Here is a 17,922-nt window from a genome sequence, read left to right as displayed (position 1 = left end):
AGTTGGATCAGCCTGTAGTGTGTTTTTCCACTTTAATTTTGAGTAAAACTCCAAATCCAGACCTCTATGAGTTGATACATTTCATTTTCATTTATAATTTTTGTGTGATTTTGTTTTCAGCACATTCAACTATGGAAAGAACAAAGCATTAAAAAAAAAAAAAAAAAAAAATTTCATTTATTCAGATCTACAACGTGTCACTTGAGTGTTGCGTTTATTTTTTGAGCAGTGTATATCTGTTGTGATTGCTTCGTATAAACTACTGTTTACTGCTTAACAAATTCCATGGTGTTAAAAGCATAAAATGTTTCTTGGAATAACGGAGACCTTCAGAAGAAATTAACTTGCATCCAAACATTTATTGAGGAGTCTAACTTCTTTCTTTCCTTTCTACAAAATGTAGATACATTTATTTAGAAGTTCAAGTTACATTAAACAGACAAAAATTAAAGATAATTCAAATAAGAATCAGAATAGGCTTTTTTTCACGGAAGCAGAGAGCAGCCATTCTTAGTTATTTTTGATATCTCAAGATGAAATGTTATTTATACTAACATCTTGAGATACAGCTTTTTTTCCCCTGATAAAAGATTTAATTGCTTTATCTGAAGAAACCAGCATTTTGTCAACATAACATGTTCTATAACTAATGACACTTTATTTCTTTAAGATGATGATGAAGGTTAGTTTAAATTTGAGGGATTACCATCAAATCTAATAGGTTATTTCAGCTGGTCAGGATTTTTTTAAATTAAGTTAAAGTAAGAATGTGTTATTTTTCTCATTTCTTGTCTTTTCTTAAGTTTAAGAAAGACTCTTTGATCATGGCTTTGGAAATAATGGAACTGATGTCTTGAGACAACTGTCGTACAGTGAGAAAATATGTACCGTTTTAGTCTTATTAGATCACAAAAAGCATTTGCCTCTTGAAAAAATAACCACACATTAGACAGTGTTTACATGTCAAGCTAATTCTGGATTAATCATATTCTAATTTTTAACATTTATCTCATGTCATATGTTTGATTGATGGACAAAAATTCAGGATCATAATTCCTTCATACAAATCTAAAGCAGGACAAAAACCTCTCAAATTCAAGTGTAAAATGGTCAATACATTTCTATTATTTAAATCAAAAAAAGAATAAATTAAATGGTAAAAAGTTGATCAATTAGTAAGTTTAAAGACACGTATAAGAACAAAAATCTTAAAATAAACACAGTTTTTTCCTAAGGTATAACAGTTATGGTTTAGATGCTGTTTTGGTACCAAAAGGCCACAATAAAAATACAAAATTTTGAGGAGTAAAATTCAAAACAAGACAACTTCAACAATTTTTCACCAACCAGTGCTCTTAGCAATAATCAATTCCTATTTGTTTTTGACAGTTAACGTCTCTGATTTTATGTAGCAATCAAAACACATTGTGCACTCGTGTTTTGGTCAAGTTGAATCAGAATTTGCCTAGAAAGGATCTGGAGCATCCTCTACTTTTTGTTCTGCTTCACCAGCTCTTCCACCTCCTTCATGAAACGCAGGCAGAGCTCATCCTGCCACGGTAGGGCCACACACTGCACCGCCACGGGCAGACCCTCGCCTCCGGCCACAGCCTAAGCACAAACACAAACACCTGTCATTCTGCTGTCTGCAGTTGGACTTATTGCAGTCCTCTACCTTCACCTGCTGACCAAATGTAGAACTTGTGTTTAAAGAGGGACACTTATAATTAGCTGATAGGAAATTTTCATGTAAAATAACAACATAAAAGACAAAAAATGTTATTACTATTGATAACTAGATGCTTTTGTTTTATATCACCTGTTTAAAGAGTTTGTCCCAGATGTCCTGATAAATGCCCCTGTAGTGCTTAAGTTCCTCCTCATCATCTGCTGTTACTGAGGAAACGCTGACCACGCCGGCAGGAAAGTTAAGCAGATTGTAAATCATTGAGTAACTCACAAAACCTGAAAGGAAATAAAATAACTGATCATGTAAGGTATTACACTGGGATTTCTGAATAAAACTGCAGTATTTATTTATTAAATGTTGTTTATTGTTTTTAATTTGTTTCATGGGTACAAAAAGACTGTGATTGCAGATAAAGAGGAATTATAACACCACCAGTGAACTAGTTACAATTTAGTGCTCTTCAGCATATAGCTTGCATCCTGTCTCTATTGGAAGCCTGCTCTCGTCAGTAAAAGTCAATCTGATGTTGCCACTTATCTTTTTTTTATATTTCTTTTTCTTGCTTTCTACAACATTTTCTTGAGTTTCTTTGTTGGATCCACCAATGCGCATGTCAAAACCAGCCAGTGTTGATATGCAGTTGCTGCAATGTTACCTGATGCTACAGGCTTAAATGCAAATTTGTGTCATGCAGTTTATCTGCCTCAAGATGCTGCTGGGCAGCGACAGCCCCAGTGATCTGCATAATGAAGGTCAGTTTGCCATCAAAAAGGAAGAAGCACAGAATTTTGTGACTTTCTTGAAATCTCAGTAAGTTCAAAGAAACATTCCAAAAAGAGAGTCGACTATTTGTCAGTGTCTCGATTAAATATTGTTTGTTTCCAGACGAGAGATTTTATTTATCCTATAGTTCTCTTTCAAACCTCGTTCGGTATCTCACCATGGGAAGCGCCCTCGGGAGTGACCAATCACAGTTCGATTACCACCAAGTCTGTCCAGGACAGACCAATCATGTGCCTGGCACGGGGGCACACCATCCCCTTTATAAGTACCTTCAGACCAATGCCTGACATTCTCGCTTTCTTCTTCGTCAAGATCACTTAGGCTCCATAGCTATACTGATTCTGGATTATTCATTTAACTATTCAACAATGTGGCCATAAGGGTAGTCTCTGAATGTGGATTTTTTTCACAGGTGTCAGGATATGGGATACACTTTTAGGCAGGATTAGTGCAAAATACAGGGGTTATTTATCCAGTTGTGGCAGGCCTATCATCTTGTTGTACAGCAAAATCCACTTGTTTGTTCTTTATAATCTGTTAGCATTAGCTGTAATTGGCTGTGCTAACAGGATGGCTTCTGTTGTTTCCTCTCAGAGGAGCCGAGTTGAAGGCAAGCTGAAGGATGTTGTATCCAGACCTTGCCCGGCTGCTTGTGGGTTGAGCATCTAATGGAAAGGCCCCATCCTCTTTGCATTGCATGATATGGTTTGAATCATGCCCATGCATCATTGGCGAGCCGGGCTCCTGCAAACACTGCTGCGCTATGCCGCTGTGAATCTTGGCGACCTCAAAAGCTGACCTAAGCCCCTCTGACACTGCAGCGAAGCCCGGCTTTAAAATCAGGGACAAGCCCGTAGCAAGTATTTGTTGGAGGGACATGGTAGAAGACCCCAGTGTGGTTTTTTCTCTTGTTTGGACAGTTCCTTGATTCAGAGCGGGACACTGGCTACCGAGTGGTAGATGAGAATGATGTTAATTTGGACCTGTTCAGTGATATTGATGATGATGATGAAGATGCCGTCCTCCCTCCTGTCCTGGTGTTATGGCTGAGCAGCTCTTTTCAGTGAAAGTGCCCAGCCTTTGTCAGCATCCTGCAAAGTCAACTTGCAAAAGGTGGGGAAGCAGGCAGCAGCCCGACTGACCATCGCCTGGCCTACATTGCAGGACAGCGGTGGAGAAGAGAGGGATCTATATGACAGAAAAATACTCGCCCCACGCCAGACTCTGGTCAACCAGTTTATGGCAACTGTCCCAGCTTGCATGAAGGAGATGACGTGGTACTGGGATAAACCATTTCACCACAGAGTCCCTGTCAAGGGCTACTCTGGCCTTGAGATTCCCAAGAGTGAGGCTTTCGGTCTGGCTGATCCGCCAGTGTTAGAGCAGTCAGGGGCTTATCGCCTCCACCCCAACCACCGCTTCACTCTAGTGTCTGCAAGACCGACTCTAAAAATAGAGCGTCTCCATGTACCAGAAGGTTTTCAAGGTGGCTGCTCAGTCCATTTAATAATCTGAACTCATCTGTCAGATTATCAAGTAGAGCTGTTTCAGGAGATGGGCCAACTTCTAGATAAAGGCAACCCAAGTCCAACTGTATGAAAGGAGATCTGTGTTGTCATAGACCTCTTACTCCGAGCGTCAAGAGGTGCGATACAGGGTTGTGGCCGCATTATGGGCCTGGCTGTAGCAGGGGAGCAGTCGCTATAACTCACCCTCTCCAGCGTGTTGGACCAAAACAAGCAGGTTATCATGGACTATCCGTTTGATCTTCCATGGGCCAAAGGACTGTTTGGTGAGGTGGTCACAGCCATACAGCAGGCTAGCGACCTCAGGAAGAAACAGGGTGAGGCTTTCGATCTCTGTCTTGCTCGCAAAGCCGTGCCTTGCCAGCCGCAATCAATGCATCAGGGTTTTGCAGCTGTGGCTGCCAGGGTATGCATACTTTTTCATAGGACCCAGGTTCCAGTTACCTGACATTTCTGCGGCACCCCAGCCAGGTTCACACAGACCCAAGCATTGGGGCACAAAGTATTTTGCTGCAGCAGCTGCAACAGCTACAGCTCCAACCCTAGCCTCGTTGATCTGAACCTCTCACTCTCCGGATGGAAAGAAGAGTCGGTCAACATAGGGACCGTGGCAAATGCTCAGTAGGCAGCACTCACAAAGATCCCTGCCCTAGGCTTGATGGGGACTATTTAAAGTCTCTCTCTCCCCAAAGCGGAGAAGAGAGGAAGTTTTATTCCCAAGTCCCTCTCAGTGCTGTGTAATGTTCAATCCTGTTTTTTCCATTCACATGTTTACAGAAGCATACGTTACTCCAGAGTTTCAAAATTCCTTTGCCCCCCCTTCGATGCTCTTTGAGACAAGTTCAGAAGGGATAGGTTCAAAACAGACAAGCACTTCTCTTCGTTTTTCAATAAAGTTTCAACTACCACAGCCAGGCATCATGACGAGGACGGAGTTTGTTCCAAAAATAAAGGACAAATAAAAAGTACAAAGCAGCACGTCCCCAGAAGAGGGCATAGCTGCATCAAGTTTTAACTTTAGCCCTCCAGTACCACTGGTTATCAGAGCGGAAGAATGGCGCTGTTGGGCCGTTAAAGCTTGACGTTGTAACGTTACCAAGTGAGATGTAGCCCACTCAGAGGCATGTGTCTGCAGGCACTTATAAAGGAGTTGGGGTGCCCCCGTGCCAGGAACATGATTGGTCTGTCTTGGATAGACTTGATGGTAATAGAGCTTCAGTGACTGGTCATGCCAGAGGGCGCTTCCCATTGTGAGATATCTTACTCAGTTTTTAGTGAACCGGGGTTATCGTAGCAACCAAATGTTATATATACTTGTCAGATATGATGATCATTAAAGATTAACTGGATGGTGTGACTGCTACAAGTATTTTGTTTGAAAACGACATGCTTTCTTTCAATGGACATCAGCATAGCTTCTTTACTAATGGTGAAATATTATGATGTGACAAACTGTAGAAAATGAATTGACAGATAGATGAACTGCTCAGTATACCGTACTTGTAAGTTTTCCACAGTATAGGAAGTTGAAGGCTGGTCCAATAATAGGACAGAGCAGCACATCTATGTTGCATTTCCTCCAATGTGCAATTGTCTCGCCAATGTAGTCCTAATGAACACAGCAGAATTCAATTTCCTTTTTGTACATTCATATGTCCAAGCATCATTAGCTGAAAGCTAACAGTACCTCAACAGCGGCGTGTTGCTTCCACAGATCTGGAATAGAACTTTTAAAAAAGACAAGAGAAGGGAAGAAAAGAAAAGACATTTTGTTCATCTCATATAATGACTGATAAAAAAAAAAAACAATCAACCACCTTAAAGCACCTTGAGATGAGATCAAAACAAAATACTTAAATTTAACTGAATCTAGTCAACTTTCCCACCTCAGTCCACAGGTAGCTTTAAGAGCGGCAGGAATACGAGGCGACTGCAATGAAATGGAACAACATTCACAATGTACCATCTCAGATATTCATGGTATTATCAAATACCTGCTGAGATCAGTTTGTACAGATATCATACTAATGATATGCATACTCTCTAAGCTTTATTTACACACATTCGTCATAGAGGGAGAAACTCACAAAGGGTTTGAGGATAAACGCAAGTGTTTTCTTCAGCCACTTGGGGAGACAGTACATAAACACCTGAGATCTGAGACAAGGATCCACAGGTCCATCCTTCCTAAAAACAGACGCAATAAGACATTGTTGACACATAGGAGACATTATGCTATAATTGCCTCAGAAAAGTTTGAGATTATTCAAAAATTTACCCATAAATATCTAGCCCATTAACAAATGATATGTCAAATTTTCTGAATATGAGGTTTTTATTTGTACCTTTAACCAAATTTAAAATTCATTGGACATCTCGCCAGTCCATCGCAGGGCCACACAGAGACAAACACCCACTCACACTCACTCCAAGGAGCAATTTAGAGTACCCAATTAACCTAACATGCATGTCTTTGGACGGTGGGAGGAAGCCGGAGTACCCGGAGAAAACCCACGCAAACTGAACCCACAGAACTGTGGCAAATTTAAAATAAAGTACCAAATTTCTTTAAGGGATGTTTACCATTTATTACTATGTGATATGTCTTTTTTTGTGTAATCTGCTTTCTGGTGTTCATTAAGGGGCAGAAGACAAAAATCACACAGAAAGAGTTCCACAGGATTTCCTGTGGAACTCTTTTTCACTCTTTTTGAGTGAAGTTTTTAACCATAAAGTGATGCCAAATGTTTCAGAAACTGTATGTATGATATGTCACGATGGGTTCTTATGGGTTAAAACTAATGTAGCTCGGACTGGGAGTATGTCACCACATCATCATATGATGAACATGTTTGTCATGACAGTGTATGTACCTTGGATCTTCCTTATTGGTGCCTTATTGCACCACAGTAAGAATTAACAAATAACCTTTGTGTCCCCATCACACACATGCCTAACTATATTTTATGGCCAACTGCCTAAGAGTAGTTATATTTCTCTGTAGACTGAGGCAGAAGACCACCTGCCTCAGTCTACAGTAATTCACATTTTTTCTCAAGTATGGAAAAATGGGAATTATTCTATAATCATTGAAGGCATTTTTCTTTTTAAAGATGCAAGTTTGAGGCCTATTGAAAGTTTTAAATATTACTTAGATAACTGAGAAAAACTTACAGTTTCTGTAACATGCTGGTGGTCCCATCTGCAAATACTCCCTTTACCATGAGTTCAGTGGCAATTTCATTTAACCTCAATGGATGGTAAGGCACCAGCTGAGGGCAGATCATGTTAGAAATGTTTGATTCATGTCCCATATTTCCTGTTATGATGATGTGTAGAGTGAGGTCTGATCTTACAGTGTGCCCCGCTTTCTCCAATAGAGCTTTAACCTCTCTGATGGCACGTGTCATGCTCGGAGAAGGCTGTGAGTAGCCATCGTTTTCTAGGTAACCAATCCTCAGAGGTTTGGAGCTCTGGTATATCTAAACAAGAGATATAGAGTAATGTTAAAAAAATTCCCAAAACTTAGTGAAAAACCAAACAAACAAACTAAAAAAAAACACAAAAACACAAAGAACAGTACAATTCAGCTCAGCGGCAATGAAAAAAAGACGGTAAAAAGTATTACGGATTTCCAGATGAACATATATTTTTCTTTTCTTTTTAATGATTAGCAGCCCCCTTGTTCGAAGAACAATGTATGTTTAACATGGTAATAACAAGACCATTTGAATGTTAATATTCCCACATAGATCAATTTTATGGGTTTACTAACAGATTTAAATTCATTGTAAAGGATGTAAGAGTATAGATTGTAACTTAAACGCCTTTTCTGTGTTTCCCCAGATCTTACAGTGAATTTGCAGGTTTAATGTCATTTAACCTAAAAATCATCAGTAAAGTGTCATCCTTGAGTTGGGGGGGGTCTGCCACATTGTGCGAACAATCCCATTACCATTATAGTTCTAGCTATTGTGCAAAAGAAAGATTAGTTCCAAAAAAAAACCACCAAGCAGCATGAGATAGCTCAAAAAGGGTCAAAATATTAAGAGTCTTCTTTCAGGCAAAGTTGATTTTTAACTTTGCCTGAAAGAACTGTCAATATATAGGCAGCAAGAGAATTTATAATGAAACTTTACCTTAATGTTTACATTACAATTCTAGGAAATGGTCCCAATACTCCCCTTGCATATAAAAAGTTCATTTAGTGAGTTAATGAGTAACTAGTTTTCTTTATCTCAATAGCACACTTGAAGCACAGCTGTATTTCAAATTGTTTCACATGAAAGAAATAAGAAAAAAGATTGTTTTAAAAATGAATGGTTAATAAACACATTGAGTTGGGAAACAAAGCAACACAATGCAATTTATTAAACTGCTTTAAAAGTGTACAGCAACAAAGTCTGACAGAATAAAATTTGCTGCTCACAACATGCTGCAAGGATTTATGATATATTTTGAACTGGCAGAGCTAGACGATTGACTTTCTTCAGAAGGAAAGTTTTAAGTCTTATCTTAAAAGTAGAGTCTGAATCTCATACCCTAAAAGACAGTTGGTTCCCCAGGAGAGAACCACGATAGCTAAAGTCTCAGACTCCCCATCTACTTTTGCAAACACGAGGAACCAAAAGTTGACCTGACGCTTAGGACAGTGTTCTTGTTTGTTTATTATTAGCGTTATTTGTAAGGAGTAAAACTTTAAATTCAACTCAATGGATTTTACGTAAAGCCAATGAATAGAAGCCAGGAAATGTGATCTTTTTTGTCAGTGCATATCAGAATTCTTACTGCAGCATTTTAAATGAAAAGTTTTAGGACAACCAACGGAGTATTAGTTGTCCAACCTGGAAGTGACAGATGCATGAATGAATTTTCTGCATCATCGAGAGAATCTTCTTAATTTTTGCAATGTTTCAGAGAAGAAAAAAGTTTTTGTAATCTGTCGTATTTGTAAGTCGAAGGACACATTCTAGTCAAAAATAAAATCAAGGTTTTTAAGTTTTTCTGCAGTTGTAAGACCATAAACCAGAAATTTAATTACTTCATCTGTTTCTGAGGTTTGCAGGTCCAAGGGTCACTATATACTTATTGTCTGAGTTTAATAGAGGGACGTTTCTGATCAACCCGTCCTTTACACACATGCAGATCAAAGTTTTTATATAACCTTTTTATTCTTTATTGCTTTAAGAGGAACCTTTGAAATCAAGATTGTCTCAAATCAGCGTCTGCACACTTCAAGGTACGGATTCATCGGCTGCATATATCATTGTGGTGCGCCAATGCTGTCCCAATTCAAAGGCTCCTTCAAATTTACCCTTCAAATCCACACTTGGTTTGGCTCCAGATTAGCTCCAAACAAAGTCTACAAGCAATGCCTCCTTCGTGGCCTCTTTTCTCCCAGAATTCAATGTGTGTCTAATGGAAAAGAATGAGCAGCAGAGTGCCAGTGTAGGTACCACACACGAGGCAGTTTTTTTTTTTGCATGAATGTATATACACACACACATACAATAATTATATGCGATTTGTGTGATTGTGATTATTTTTTACTGAAGTTAACATCAGCTTGACAAGATGTACTGTCAGCCAGAGGAGACAGCCTCACAGCGCTGTCAGCCTGAGGAGAGCTGGTCTGGGTTGCCTCCTCGTCATGTTTATAATTTAGACACACAGGTAAATGAAAATAAATTAATCATTTCAAAGGATATTTTTGTCTTTTTTGGTCAAAGAATGGATCACTAATTGATGAACTTGACATATGTAAACGCTAGGCAACGGAGGACTGGAGCACTTTGGGTAATTTTCATTCAGTACTTAGGCCAACACACTTTGGTGGGTGCAGACTATGCAAAACACTTTCTAGCCTACATAGCCTGCAAACTTTGAAGTGTGCAGCCCCTGAATTTGGACACAGCCAAAGACTGAAATCTGAGTTGTCAAATCAAGTTCTTTCACACCTTCATTCATATGAAGTGGTCAGTAAAGTGGACACACCTGCTTATTAAAAGGTAACGGTGGAACAGTGGGGTCCAAGGAAAACATATGATTGCACAGAAGAGCTTCCATACACAGAGCCAGACTGTCCACATCTCTTGCCATGGGTCCAGCAGAAGACAGCACTAATTTAACAAGACACAGTCATCCAAATGTTTCAGGTCAAGCTTGTAATAAACAACTTTGTGTGGAATGTATGTCATCTTACCAGACTTTTGCCCCCGATAGATGGAGACTAGACCCTGTGAACTGAGCATGAGATAGAAAATCTGCACTTATTTAAAGTTCCAACACATGACCGTCTTCATAAAACTGTACCCATAAAACGTTCTGAAGCAGACTCACCTCAGCCGACCTGTTGTTGGCTTGAAACCACAGATCCCACAGAATGAGGCGGGAATACGGACACTGCCCCCTATGTCAGAGCCTATACCAAGGATGGAGCCCCCTGCTCCGATGAGAGCCCCCTCCCCTCCAGAGGAACCTCCAGAGGTCTTTAGGGGGTTATGGGGGTTCACTGTCTGCCCATAAATGGGATTACTGCAGTCATAACTACACATAAGGCAAGAAAAAAAAACATGTGTTATGATCATAGCAGATGAATTAAATTATGAATTTACTTGTTCGGTGTTTTTTTTTTACTTCAAAAGTGCTTGGGGTAGGTTGGTTTTCACAAAGGGAATTGCTCCTTGTTTCTTCAGAACTTCAACAATGACACAGTTCTTCTGAGAAGGCTGCTCCAGATTAATGACCACACCACAGGAGCAGTCGTGATTCTATTTTGTGAAAAAAAAAAAAGTCAAAGAACACAAAAAAGGGACAGTGCTTTAAAATGACATATCAAAGGTGTACACTTTATCAAGAAAGCTGTGATACTGTGACAAGTACACTAAACAAAAATATAAATGCAACAAGTGTTTACTCCCATTTCTCATGAGCTGTACTCAAAAGTTTTAAAACTTTTTCTACAAACACAAAAAAAAAACCCATTTCCAATAAATGTTGTTCAGGAATCTGTCTAAATCTGTTTGTGAGTATTTTTCCTTGTTAAGCTTGTCCAAATGTTATTCACTTAACCACAAATACCTCATATGCAAGGTTGTCTTTGATGCTGACTGGAACTCCATACAGGACACCGTCCTTATTGGACTCAATCGTTTTCAACTGGTCAAAACTCTCCAGCAATACCTCTGTGCAGCAATTCAGCTTTTTGTGTGCATCCAGAGTCTGTTGACATGAAAAAAACAAAAATGCAGACACTCAAAGTTTACAGCTCTAAATAAAAGATGGCAATTTGAAGTATTTAAAAAGCATTTTTAGTATAAAACTATAATATATAAAACATATAATATACAAGATATATCAATACTTTTTTTGCTGATATTGTGATGGAACATACTTCTCAGCACTAAAATGTGGAGCAGTACAAACAGACAAAAATTATCAGAGTTGCACAAACAAGCAAGTTCTCATATGTGAGGAGGTGAAATTATGCGTTATTCAGGATATTGGACCTTTTCCATGTAAGTGTAAAACACATCTTCAGGGTTCAGCGAGCCATCCTGCAGCTGTCTTGTCAACTCAGACAATGAAAGTGATAAGATGAGAGCGGAGTCAGTAGATGGATGCTAGAATGACCAGAAAACACAAAATATGTTATGCTGTAGTACAAATGCTACAAAGGAACTGCTCTTTAGCAAATTGAATATTAACAGTTCCTTACATTGTTGCTGCCTAATCTTAAAAAAAGGAATAAATGCCAATAAATACAACTGATCAGTTTGACACTGAAACCCAAAGGCAGCATTACTAGGACACCCGATGGGGAGTAAAATCAATTAAAATAGCACCAATCCACATAAAAAATGTCAATCAAATATAATTTGTAACTTAAAACAGAATTTCACATGTCCCTTCCTATTTGTTTTGTTCTAACAACCAACATCTCATACTTTAATATGATCACGGAAAACATGGAATCATTCTTCATTAAATCAATAGTTCACACCAAACATTTGACTTAAGTCTCAGTAATCATAAAAATAAACAACTGTGAAGTAACAATCACCCAACCTTGTTCTTACATAAAAATTATCACATTTTCATTGATGACGTGTATACACTTATCATAGACGGCTGGACGAGGTGAATTTGTATAATCACTATAGACGCAGTGTGTTTACTGTAGGATAACTCATAGCTCAGCACTCTCCGGTTCTGGAGTGTTTTGCCACGATATTATCTGAGGATATTGGACAAAATGGTTCAGCAGATTAATTTAAGGTGATAGAGGACTATTCTGTCTTTTTTCAGCTGTAAGAGGTCAATGCATCAAGAGTCTAACAGCAATAAAAAAAAAATTTAAAAAAAAAAGAAGAAAAGAAAAGAAAAAACAGATTGCAACATATAGGTTCAAAGCTCACATGTGTTTTGACAACACATGGTGCTGAAAAAATCGTTATCTTTTTTTTGTCTGGTACATTCAAGTTATCAACTAAACTCTAGAGACCATCATTACAAGACTGAGCTCTCACCGCCTGCTTGTACCGGAGCACTGCCTGCTCTGCCCGCTGCAGACTCTCGGTCCTCCGGTCTCTGGCTCTCTGGATCTTCGCCCTGGCTGTCCGGTCCCCGGTGACCTTCCTTACCAGCACCAGTAGAGCCCCCACCCCACAAGCAGCGGTTGTCAGCAGGGTGGCTGTCCTGGTGTCTAGCTTCAGACCTTGAAGAAACTGTTCCATTGTTGATGGTGTCTCGGCTGTATTTTGAGACAAGGAGGATCAACGCCAGCTAACTCGGGCTAACACACACTGTTGAATAAAAACGTTTCTGAATCATGTGCAGGTTTTAAAGTCAGCAGGTGCTGGGCGAGGTTAGCACAACTCCTGTTAGGAACTTCCTCCTCATTAGTTTGCCGAGTAATCCTCCTGGGAACCGATCATTTGCGCAATTGTAGGCTCTCACTAGTACATGCACCTCGTCTCCTACAAATGCCTCGTTTAACTTCTCGTGGCAAGCACTATTTTGCGTAGAGTTCAAATATTACGGGACGGGTGCAGTGTGGCATGTGGACAAAAAGAACGCGCATGACATTGCTTTCGGCAAGGCGTCGGTAACTATATATATATATATATATATATATATATATATATATATATATATATATATATATATATATATATATATATATATATATATATATATATATATATATATATATATATATATGTATATTCTATGTCGGTAACACCATAATGTCTATGTAACAAGCTGCTCTTCAGCCTCCTTGTTACGCTTCCTTTAGCCTTGACTACGGTGGCCGACAGGTTCAAGCAAGTTTCATAGACCGGTAAAACATGCTCATTTACGTAAACAACTTCAAGAACAAAATGCTTTGTTTGTTATTGTTAGTTTCGACATTTAGATTTTTTTTTAGCGTATGCTCAGACCATGATCCTCAATAACTGTGGTGAATTTGGGGACTTCAAGTGACCCGAGAAGCAGACAACAGAACTACAGTGGGAAGTGTGAGCAACAAGGACAGGAAGAGAAACTACATCAAGGTATATGATTTTTTTTTTTTTGTTTGTTTGTTTGTTTGTTTGTTTGTTTGTTTGTTTTTTAAATACATTTTTACATATTGCAAGTCCAGTCACTTGACTTAAATGATTGACGTAAGTGTAATAAAAACTTTGATGATGCCAGAGCACCTCAGTTGTGAGACTGAATATGCAGCATTTCCTACTTGCAGTTTGCGTTTATGTATGTGTTATAGATGGGACCCTATCAAAAAATAAATAAATCAGTATTTAAACAGGAAAATAATTTTATTAACGCAGACTCCAGTAAATTCATTGTTCAATTTAATCCAGACAAATCATACACTCCCAAATAATCCCAGCATACCCAGAATCCTGAGGAACAACCCAAAAGTAGAACATCAAAGCACACCAATAAGATATCATTGCAAGTCTCACTCGTAAAGACAAACCTGCAAAAGTCAGGGTTCAGGAGCCCAGGAAATCAAAGTCTATATGACCATTGGGTGAATTTGATGGGGGGAGTAATACAAAATGAACAAACAAAAGAAAAAAAAATTAGTGTCTCTTACAGCTAATATTTCAAATACCATTCCATATGCCCTGCTAGGTCAGGTGGACTAACTAGGCCTTCAACAAAACTAAAAACTAAACCCTAGGACACCAGAAAGCAGTTACAAAAACAACCTAGTAACTATAAAATACAAAAACAATTAACTAAGCATTCAAAAATATAAAACATTTTAATACCTCACAATTAACAATTCTCAAATTGTGCAAATCACCTGCCACGTAGGGATGCTAGTTACGCTGGAGGCCTTCTGCTCGAACAAGTCTCAAGCATATGACACAGAAGTGTCGCGAGCATTGTTTCGATAGATTGTCTCAGCATGCCAAAAGTCAGATGACCTCACCAGACGAGGCCTCGTTATATGATCTGGGTGTGTCAAACACACTGCTGGAACTTCGAGGGGCTGGGCTTGTCAAAATCACAATGATATAAAAGTAGTCTGTGTTGATTTTGACTATAATTACTGTTGGTGATCTCAACATTCATGTTGACAAGCCTCAGGGTAAAGGAGCTAATGACCCCAGTAATAGTCTGGACAACTTTGGGTTGACTCAGCATATAACATAGCCCAAAGACATTAAAGGACACTCTGGATTTGGTGATTTTAAAATGTTTGGACATTTCCAAGGTAGTGTGTGATGTGGGCCTATCTGACCATTACTGTGTTTTTTTTTTAGAGGAATATCACTGTTCACAAACATGTTTCAATGGAGGTAATCACAAAAACGATGTATAACTGAAACATCGATGGAGATGTTTAACCAGGTCTTTTTGTTAACGCCTTCTCTGCCAGAGGGTTCAGTCGATGAGCATGTCAATAGTTTTAATGTTAACATGTCAGATATTATGGATGCTATTGCTTTCATTAAGGTGAAGGTTGTCTCTGGAAGGAAAAAAATCTCCATGGAGAAGTTCCATACTGGTAAAAAAGGAAAAAGAGTGTCGGAAAGCTGAGCGCAGATGGAGAAAAACAAATCTACAGGTTCATTATGAAATATATAAAGAGAAACTGCACTCTTATAATTTACAACAGAGGAATGCAAGAAAGTCTTATTTCTCTGACATTATTACCAAAAACTCATTATGCTTGGGCCTTATTCAATACAGTCCACAGGCTGTAACAACTGTCTGAACTTCACTCCACCAAGGCCTGCAATGAGTTAGCCAAATTCTTCACTAACAAAATCCAGAATATTGGACAAGCAATTACTTCATCATCAGTAGGTTCAGGAAATATACTGTGACCACTGAAAACCAGTTTAAAGATGACACATTTTTATCCCATTAACAGCAAAGATCTGGGGGATATCTTGCATTAGCTGAATGCATCGTCTTGCAGTTTGGACATCCTGTCCACAGACTTTTTTTAAAAAAAATCTCAGAGATCATGGAACCAGATATATAACAAATTGTGAACTTGTCCCTAATCTCTGGTGTCTTCCCAGAGCTGCTGAAAACAGCTGTAATCAAGCCTCTGCAAAAAAGGGACAATCTAGACAAGACACAAATGAACAACTACAGGCCAATCGCAAATCTTTCATTTCTGCGTAAGATCCTTGAAAAAGCAGTTTTTCATCAGCTAAATTAATTTTTGTCACAAAACAACAGTTATGATGTATTCCAGTCGGGTTTTTTTTTCCAAGTCAAAACAAGACACGGAAAAGCTGCATTCATCCTTTATGCTCCAAATGTCTCCACTCAGTTAATTTAAATTGAGGTTAAAGACCCTCCTGTTCTCAGCTGCATTTCAGTAGTTTTTATTCAAAGCTATTTTGACTTAATTTCAAGTCCAAATCTGCATGTTTCTTTATTTAATGTTGTTTCTTTTTCCTTGCTTTCATGTTTTTATTTTAAATTATGCTTCTTATTTGCTAATGTTTTATTGTCTCTGTAAAGCATTTTAAATCACCCTCTTGTTGAATTGTGCTATATAAATAAACTTGCCTTGCCTTTGTTGTTGGATTTTCCATGTTAGTGGAGCTGCATGGATTTGCATCAAACAGTTGCTTCTTTCTTGTTGCATCAGATGTTTCATCTGGTTTTCCATTAAATGACCCTGTCCTAAGCCACCGCTTCATATTATTTAGATATAAGACAGTTTTGGTGTCACAACCTCACTGGTCACACTGGATACATTATTTGAAATGCTCCACTTCTTTATGGAACATTGTTGTGGAAAAAAGTCTGTCAATGACGGGGAGTGAAAAAGATTACAAAGTTTATTGAACAGAAAATCAGAACAAACATTGCAATACACATTGCAATTTGGAGAGACAGTTCAGAGGTCCGATGGGGGGTCTGAAATTGCTCTGAGTTCCGGACTGAGCCATTCTTTTATCCTCGCATAAGGGCGTCAATTGACGTTATCCAAGTAACCCAGTTGTTTAATCAAGATGGACATTTGTAAAGCTATGCTGTTTCTAAAACATGATGGAATTCCCGTTTCTCTAAAGGAGTTTTCTGTGGGTGTTGATGCGATCCCCTCAGGTGTCATCTTTCTGTTCAGAGGTGCTGAAGGTAGTGGCACTAAACCTTCCATTCCACAGGCCACTGAAACAAACTTTGGCAAAGCTTGTCTTCTGTCATCTCCATCATCCTCCAAATGGAAAAATCGGAAACTTTGGGACCTTTTACTCCGGGAAATCACCTGCTCACCTTCATCTCACTCCTTCTAGTCTGGTATTGTTGAGAACGTTAATTTGAACATGGCTGTTACCAGAAAAGTTTTATTTTCTTTTATTAATAATAAGGTAAAGAAATTTCATATAAAATAATGTACAGATTTTATCCAACCAATGACTAACTTCAAAGATTTAGCAGTGATAGAAGTACTAACTGCTCCTTCTGTGATGTTTTGTGAAGAGAAACATTAATAGATTTATTTTGGCACTGCCCATATGCAAAATTTCTCTGGAGTAAATTTTCATGTTTTGTTATAGACCACATCCACCCTCACTTCCCGTTATGTTGGGGAAACATGTTATTTGGATACATAGCTTATGACTGTAAATTTGAATCTCACTTCTGTTTAAATAACCTGATACTTATTTTGACTAAATGTATCATCCATAAATCCAAATTCTATCATCACAAGCCAAACTTCACTGAGCTGATCCTATATATATATATATATATATATATATATATATATATATATATATATATATATATATATATATATATATATATACATATATATATATATATATACATATATATATATATATATACATATATATATATATATATATATACATATATACATATATATATATATACATATATATATATATATATATACATATACATATATATACATATATACATATATATATATATACATATATATATATATATACATATATATACATATATATATATATATACATATATATACATATATATATATATATATATATATATACATATATATATATACATATATATATATATATATATACATATATATATATACATATATATATATATATATATATATATATATATACATATATATATATATATACATATATATATATATATATATACATATATATATATATATACATATAGGATCAGCTCAGTGAAGTTTGGCTTGTGATGATAGAATTTGGATTTATATATATATATATATATATACATACATATATATATATACATACATATATATATATATATACATACATATATATATATATACATATATATATATATATATATATACATATATATACATATATATATATATACATATATATACATATATATATATATATACATATATATATATATATATATATATATATATATATATATATA

At 37.4% G+C, this 17,922-nt stretch overlaps 1 protein-coding gene across 1 annotated transcript; it reads right to left on the bottom strand.

Moving 5' to 3' along the window:
• Nucleotides 1-483: 483 nt before the first annotated feature.
• Nucleotides 484-12,734, bottom strand: LOC306759913 (vitamin D3 hydroxylase-associated protein-like; the record flags this gene model as incomplete). The annotated part of the gene is made up of 15 exons (XM_079245660.1): nucleotides 484-1,611; nucleotides 1,820-1,965; nucleotides 5,500-5,608; nucleotides 5,687-5,726; nucleotides 5,886-5,929; nucleotides 6,087-6,186; nucleotides 7,174-7,271; nucleotides 7,356-7,481; nucleotides 9,994-10,118; nucleotides 10,202-10,242; nucleotides 10,339-10,545; nucleotides 10,636-10,769; nucleotides 11,080-11,220; nucleotides 11,508-11,621; nucleotides 12,528-12,734. 15 exons carry the CDS (start codon nucleotides 12,732-12,734, stop codon nucleotides 1,489-1,491), a joined length of 1,755 nt encoding a protein of 584 aa, XP_079101786.1. The 3' UTR covers nucleotides 484-1,488.
• Between the last annotated feature and the right edge of the window lie 5,188 nt (nucleotides 12,735-17,922).

This window comes from Telmatherina bonti (genome assembly GCF_933228915.1).
Source record: "Telmatherina bonti genome assembly, chromosome: 8".
NCBI classification, from domain to species: domain Eukaryota; kingdom Metazoa; phylum Chordata; class Actinopteri; order Atheriniformes; family Telmatherinidae; genus Telmatherina; species Telmatherina bonti.
The sequence above is the reverse complement of the archived record's forward strand: the minus strand, read 5'-3'. Positions and strand labels throughout refer to the sequence as shown.